At 32.4% G+C, this 7764-nt stretch overlaps 1 protein-coding gene across 1 annotated transcript; it reads right to left on the bottom strand.

Moving 5' to 3' along the window:
• Positions 1-3684: 3684 nt before the first annotated feature.
• Positions 3685-7200, bottom strand: LOC107481221 (uncharacterized; the record flags this gene model as incomplete). Its single annotated transcript, XM_016101442.2, is given in 8 exon segments — positions 3685-4087; positions 4242-4348; positions 4557-4648; positions 5211-5303; positions 5430-5479; positions 6569-6702; positions 6949-7031; positions 7107-7200. Coding segments are annotated over 8 exon segments (695 nt in total), but the record flags the coding sequence as incomplete, so codon positions are not given.
• Between the last annotated feature and the right edge of the window lie 564 nt (positions 7201-7764).

The raw sequence follows: 7764 nt of genomic DNA, 5'->3' as shown, positions 1-7764 counted from the left end.
ATAGAAATGAAAACCCTAATAATGAAGAGATAGATAGAGAGAGAACACAGTTGAAGTAGTGAAGAAGTGATTATATGCTTCCTGAGAAGGGATCTTGCACCCGAAGGTTCAGCCGTCTTTTGTGGTGACTCTTAAAGGAGCGTGTGTTTTGCGAGGATCGCGTTGCTATGAAGCTCTTAAAAAGAGAACAACTACCAACTTAATTAGAAATCAAACCCAATTAATTCACATTATTTTCATCATTAAGTACCACTGTTCATTCATACTTTCAACTTAATTAAAGAGCTGTGTTTTATTTGTCTATGACCCAAAAGCTGGAATCTCCATACACCACCAAACTAGCAGCATCTGGGGATTGCGATCTTACCGTATTTAATTAATTTAACAATCTTGGTTTTACACTAAAAACATTGGTGTTTATTTAGACACACATAAACTTTATTGTTTATAAAAAATACTATATAATTATTATATATTAGACACAGATAAATTTTATTGTTTATATTTAGTGTAGTTGATTATTTATTATTATTAAATATTTAAATTTGACAAGTTTCATTGTATATAGGTATCGATTAAGTTTTGTGGATACTAATTTAAGATTAATATGCATTTTTGGTAAGTAACATATTAGTAATGACATGAAAGTTTTGAGCCTATCCGCTAGAGGCCAAGACAAAGCAAAGTTCCAAGGAAAAATAATAAAATTATGTATGAGGGTCTGAAACTTTGAAATATCATTTGGAAACGTGGACCTGAACCTGATTCCAAAACAGAGCTCCAATATATAATTCAACATCGAATTCCAGTTAGACTAACTTTGGATTATATTATTGGTTTTAAGGCTTCTCAGAATCCGAAAATCCCGTTTCTATTCCATTCCCCAGAGCTTCTATTCCACTGGGTTTGTCAGGTCGAAACAGTTTAATAGTTTTTGTTTAATGTCAAATTTTAGATAACAACAAGAGATAGAATCGGACGTGTGATCAAAATCTAATGTGGTTGAGTAGGGGACCGCTTTTACTCTATCAATTTCAGAGTTAGCCAAAATTTATGACTACTGCAATATATGATGCTTCTGACTTCGGGCTTATTATTTGACCTTCTTAATTTTCACTCAATCTATCTTTTCAATGGCCCGAAGGCTACTAATTAAATTAACCAACTTTGTTTTTCAGTTCTTCGCTTTCATACTCAGACTTATAACTTAGCTTCTTCTAGTCATAAATTTTTAAACACTTTATAATCATTTTGTCATTCTTCTATGGCCAAAGGAAAATTCTCCACCATTTTTTTCTTGTCTTTATCATCAAAATTCGAACACTAGTTTAGGGTTTCGCCGTTTAGGTGATGTACTTGTTCGTGTAATCTTTTATTTTTAATAATGCTAGTGACTTTCTACATAGCAGTTATGGTTTAGGTAATCTTGTTTGAATTTTAACTTGTGTTTTCATAAATCATCGGCTTTGAACTAGACTAATATGTAGCAGTTAGAAATTAAATAGTTGAGACATGATCCAATAGGATTATCACGGGTCCATTCCAAGGTGTATGCATAATTGTATATGGATAAGATCATCAGGTTTTAAGCAACATATTAGAAAGATGAACTTTGACCAAAAGCAATCTTTAGGGTTAGGTTTTTTATAAGTACAAGATATTGAGACAAAGAGTATGAGACATAAAATTGTGTTTAATAGATTGAATATAAATAGAGATATTATGTTTAAAAATATTAAATTAGTGTATTTTGTGTTCATTCTAATAAAATAAAATACAAAAATATTAAAAATATTAAATTTTATATTTTTTTATGTCTTATTTTTAATATTTTATCTTATTCTGTTCTAAAAAAAAAACAAACGCAACCTAAATTTCAACAAATAAAAAAAATTATAGATTACAAAAGAGCCTCAAATTATTTGACATGACGAACTTTAAAAAATGTCTTTAGGAACTTGTTATTTGACGGGGGCGTTGTGGTAATAGCACACGTGAAAGGCAATTTCCTCTAGGCTTTGGGAATACAAAATAATTATGGGATTTCTCAATTTCTCAATTTCATTCATGACCTCCCACTAACTTTAATAGTACTAATAACATCATAGATTTTGACACATTTTGTAACATATTTTACACCAAAGTTTGCCAAATATGTCTAGTGGTTGGATGGCAAGTGCCATACGACTAATTAATGGGAAAGGTTCACCGAGTCAAGTGGCAAACTTGGGACTCCAAATTCAGTGAAGGTCCCAAAAATCTAACCCTCGGTTGGAACCACCTTTTGTCTGTTCCTTGACCTAGGGTTTGCATCCCAAGCGTGTAACCAAAGTTTAAAACCGAGTCAAACCCTCCAAACACAACCATTTATGCCTCTTTTTGCGTGATACATATCAACCCTCTAAATACGAGAACCAGTATTCTCACTCCTATTTTTATAATGTTATTTAATTTTTTTATAAAATTTATACAAATATAGTCAACAATGCAAATTTATCCCACTAAATTTATATAAATATATCATTTTTAAAATTATATGTAAAATGATGCCAGAAAAAATAAGAGTAGCATTATATCATTTTCTAAAAAGTAAATGTTGTATTCGAATATATTATTAGTCATTTGATCTTTAGCGTTTGAAATATTTTAAATGGAAGTCAAATTCCATCTTATAATTTTAAGTGCATACATAATAATTTTTTATCATATTATCAAAAAGAATGGTATAAGTGATAAAAGTTCGAAATATATTTAAAAAAAGACAATTATTATAAAAAAAATTAAAGCACTCGGTAAAATTATTTATTTTGTGAAATTTTGTTAATATAAGTTTAACAAGTGAGATTTTTTAAAACAAAACATAAGGTTTTAAGACATACGTGAATATTTATGAAATTACTTATTTAATAATTAAATTTTTGTGTGTACATAATATTTTTTAAAAAATTATTTATTTGATTCAAGTATAATTTAAACAATTATTGTTTAAAGAGCATTGAACTATTTGTTTTTTTTTTTTTACTTTCTTTTTTCAGAATACATTAATATTTCAATTAAAAAAAAATCCATATTTTGGAATATTTTTATTATTTAACAAGGATCTAAAACTATTCAAAGTTCAAACATCTCATGCAAAAAAATAAGGCCAAAACACAATCACTCTAATAAACATAACTTATATATTTACTATATTAGTGCACCAATGGATGCATCATACATATTATAAACTTTAATAAATAGCTACCAACAAAAAATGGTGATTCTCTTGTAGCTTCAGGGTAGAAGAGGAAGTTCCACCTTGTCAAAGGAAAAGAAGCTGACCCGTTCCTCCGTGGCTAAGCCAATCTTCAAAGGAAGGCCACCACATTGTTTCTCAAGAGCTTCCGTTTTTGCTCTAGATGGTGGATCTCCCCTAACAGAAATGCACACATTATATGACAAATTCAATTGATTTTCCAGATCAGATAACAGAAAAAAAGTTGGGGAAGAAAATTGGGAGTTGAAAATTTTGTTATGTTTATTAATAATCCATAAGGAATTAAGGATCAAACAAACTAGTGTAATACTTGTATCAGACAAACTAGTATATAATTGTATAACTTTAAGTAGCATGCATTTATTTCTCTTTATAATGCATATTAATTAATTAATTAATATTTTTATGCAAAATATACTTAGTAGATATATGCAAAAGTGAGTGTACAGTGTATAGCCAGAATTTCTCGAGTTTGAGGAAATATATACATATATAGCTGAGAAATGTACTTATCCACTAGCACCTCTTGCGTTCATTAGGATTAAAACAGTTGGGAATTTATCATGCACATTTCAATTCAAATGTTTCGAGCTTGAGATCTCCAAGATAGCACGAACCCTTCTTAATCAAAAACTTGTACAAAAGTACAGACATTTTCTACTTCTTCATTGCTTGAAACCAGAAAGTTTTACTTGTATTCCACAGCATAGTTATACAAAGAAATGGATATATATTATTCTGTGTACTGCACATGCTCCACATCTATGAAAAGGAGAGAAACTGTTCCTGTCAACTTGTCTGCAACAATTCTTTGATATCATACCCTTGAAGCTACATTCACAAACATTAGAAGACGCATTCTTAGCACTCAGAAAAAAAGAAGATTGCAGTCTTCCAGAGACTCATAGGATTTGCATAAAGGCATATACATTGTAATCAACACACACTAAAGAAACTTATCCATAAGAGTGAGAAAAATATATACCAGCAGAAAAGTAAGAAGTAATATAACTCCTGAGTTCCAGAAAGCATGGATGGTGATGGGAGTGAGAAGGTTGCGAGTTTGAGCATATGAAATCCCCAAAGCAGCCCCTGCGTATGTCACAAATATAAGTTATCTTCATCAGTGTACATGAAAGAACTATTGTAGCTTTTAAGAGAAAATATAAGGTTTCTTTTACGGGTTAAAATTTTTCTTCCTAGTTAGGTAAACATTCTGTGTATTCATTTTCTACACAAAAATTATGAAGAATCTTGTTGGCATTTCTGAAGTCCATGTTTCCTTGTATGTGCAGAATACCTAGAACAAACAACTGCGGAAATTCCCCAGGAGTGAGATGGGCAAGGGCAAAGACAGCAGCACTAATGATGATGGCAACCGGTGTAGGAACCCTGCATTGAAATCATACGTACATGAGGGAAATTTTCCCACTAATGCTCAATAGTCAACAGCCTAGCCAAACAACAGGACTGAGGTTACCCTCTTTAATTTTGTCTCTGTAGATAGATCAACTAACTATATATTTTACTATGAATTCAAACTCAGTTGTATGCCTTTTATCAAGTAGAGCATTCTTTAATCTTCACAAGGTAAAAGTCTCCCAGGCATGCCACTATCAAGTCAAATAGAGCTAGTTGAAATTGATTGTAGAAGCACTATTGATATTTCAAGTCCAAATACATTGATAGTTAGAAACATATCAGGAAGCAGAAATTCATAATGGAAGCTTCACCATGCAACCTGAATCAATTTCTCCTTCAGGAAAAGATAAGCCAACTACAGCATCACAAAAGCTGCACATACATCAGGCTCCTCTATTCAATTATCTATGCAGTTAGTGTCAAATGCAAAGGAAGTGTCTTGCTTGAAAGTCAAGCTGCAGTTTCTTTAATCAATATTTCATTTTAGTCTATGTTAAATATGTGAACAAGAAGGAATTAAAGAAAACAGTACCACTTAGTCATGGAGGCCATTAAAAAGCCTCGAAATAGTGTCTCCTCAAGAACAGGTGCAAGAACACCAGTAATGCCCACCAAGCATGCAGTGCTACAGAAAAGGTTAAACGTAATTGTAACTTAAGACTCATGGATGCAGAACGATATACAAGCTTTGATGTTCTTTTTTCCAAGGGTTGATATAAGGAAACTTTGAGTTTGAATATCTCATAAGTACCTGACATTTGAAGATCCAATCAACGGGAGTAATTTTACAAGAGCATCAGTCTGAAAGGAAATTTATAGAAGCTAATAAGATATCTCCAAGAGATCAAAGCACATAAAAGTTAACACCAATACTTTAAATGAGTCATTAACAGAACAGAAGTAATAGTTTTACAAAGGCACAAATTCGTATATAATATAAATAAGGAGGAATATATAAAATATAAGTTTAACAAGCAAGCACAAATTCTACATTTGAGGTGAAAATAGGTACAATACCACAAATCACATATTAGAAGCATCTTGGACCCATGATTAAAATGATTGGAAACAGAGAAGGATGCCATATATTTGAAGCAATGTGGATGAAAGAGAATTGTATCATTTCAAGCATTATTTGACTAAAACATACCAATCAAGCTTAAGGAAAAATTTCCACAACTATAAGACCCAAAAGGTTGTATTGGTTTAGGGTTTATAGGAATTTGGGCAATAAACTAACAAGAAAATGTACTTAATGTTGCAAAGATGAATCTGTTACATTGGGTGAGTGGAAACATTTGGCAACATAAGATTAGTATTTAGTGCATTTGGGAGAAAGTCGTGCCTATCATGGAAAAGGAGGTAGAATCTTGTCTATGTGATATGGGCATGTAGAAAGACGTGCATAGAAACTCTGATAAAGAAAGAAGATCGATCAGATGGAGAGGAATCCAATGGCTGAATAGAGAAGGAAAGCTAAAAAGAAAATTAGGTGAAACTATTAAAATAGACTAAGATTTTATTGATTTGAATGTAGATTGTAAAGTGTAAACATAAATGATGATAAGACAATACAGTGTAGCTTGATCCATATAATTCACTTAATTGGACAAGACTTAGCTGTCATTGTTGTAGTTCTAATATGGTACACTACGATGGTTAATTCACACTCATCCTTTGGTTAAGGAAAGCTGATCTGCCTCTAGTTAGCTAGGAGGATCCATATGATGGCAATATACAACCAAAATTATGAAATTAACCCTAAATTCAGTGGATTGATTATTTATGCTATTTGAGTGGAAGCCCTAACTAGCCTCCTCAGAGTGCAACAGATAGAAACTAACATACAACAGCATCTGCCTGTGAAATTCCTAAAAGAAAATTATTAACCTCTCTTTGTGGGGGTTCTCCATTAAAGAATGAGACAGCTACTCCTGTCAATGCAATGGAAGCTATGGCACCTACAAGTCCGATTCCCGCCCACAAAAGCCAACCCTTTTGAAGACTGAAAGGGTCCCTCAAATCTGAAACAAGTTTTTATGTTTATCATGGAATGGGAAATAAGCATAGGTGTATAACATTATAACTTTTCAAGGTAAGCAAACTGCTAACTAAACACCTCAGTAAGACAAGCTTTAGAACAAAAAGGTGGATTCTAGAACAACATTTAGAAGTGGAAAAAAGTGACTATGAAGTATGAACTTAATTGAAGTGACAAATGTTAACCTTAGAAACCTTGATATAATTGAAGGGTTGTTAACTGATCATACCATATTTGAAGAAGTCTTGAGGGAGTGGCTGGAAATTGCTGGCAATGGCATATATAATTCCAAGTACAACAGCAGTTGTGATGCTGCCAAAAATAATTAACTCAGAACCAAAGTTATAATAGCAATAAGTGAAAGGTAGGTATTTGGTATTAGCATACCCCTGATCTAAAAAGAGTAACTCTGCTTTCTCATCCATACTAAGCACCTCAGGTCGAATTCCCAGATATGGAAGAGCTGTGGCCTCAACCAAACCTGTCAAAACAAAACTGCCTGGGAATAAATTAGTGGATTAAAATTAAAATCTTATTATTAGGATGTGGTTAGTTCCACGATAAGGTTTTGAAAACACACCCTAATCCACAAGCGAGAGAGGTTAGTGTAACGGTTTGCCATTCCCAAGGTACCTCCCATCGGCTGAGAAGAGGCCAATCGGTATCGGGTTTGTTAGGTGCGTTGAAGAAGCAAACAGAATGAAAACCCCGTGGAGTAGGTGGAGAAGTGAAAGTGAAAGGGCGCCGATGAGTGTTGAGGCTGAGAAGTGAAGGGGAATGGAAGAGGGAGGAAGAGAGAGAAGAAGAAACTGCCACCGAAAGCATTGTGCGGAATGCGGATAAGAGGATCAACTGGAACGCAACTCCAACACCAAAACACTTCACTACCATTTTTGTCTTGAGAAGTTTCACTTTTTTATATGTTTAATTACAATCTTCTAATCCTATGATTATTTTAACGAATAATATAAAAGATAATTATTCTTACTAATTAAATATATAAATTTAATTTTAATATATTATTCGTATAAAATAATTTATTACA

The sequence above is a fragment of the Arachis duranensis genome, chromosome 3 (assembly GCF_000817695.3).
Source record: "Arachis duranensis cultivar V14167 chromosome 3, aradu.V14167.gnm2.J7QH, whole genome shotgun sequence".
Lineage (NCBI taxonomy): Eukaryota > Viridiplantae > Streptophyta > Magnoliopsida > Fabales > Fabaceae > Arachis > Arachis duranensis.
The sequence above is the reverse complement of the archived record's forward strand: the minus strand, read 5'-3'. Positions and strand labels throughout refer to the sequence as shown.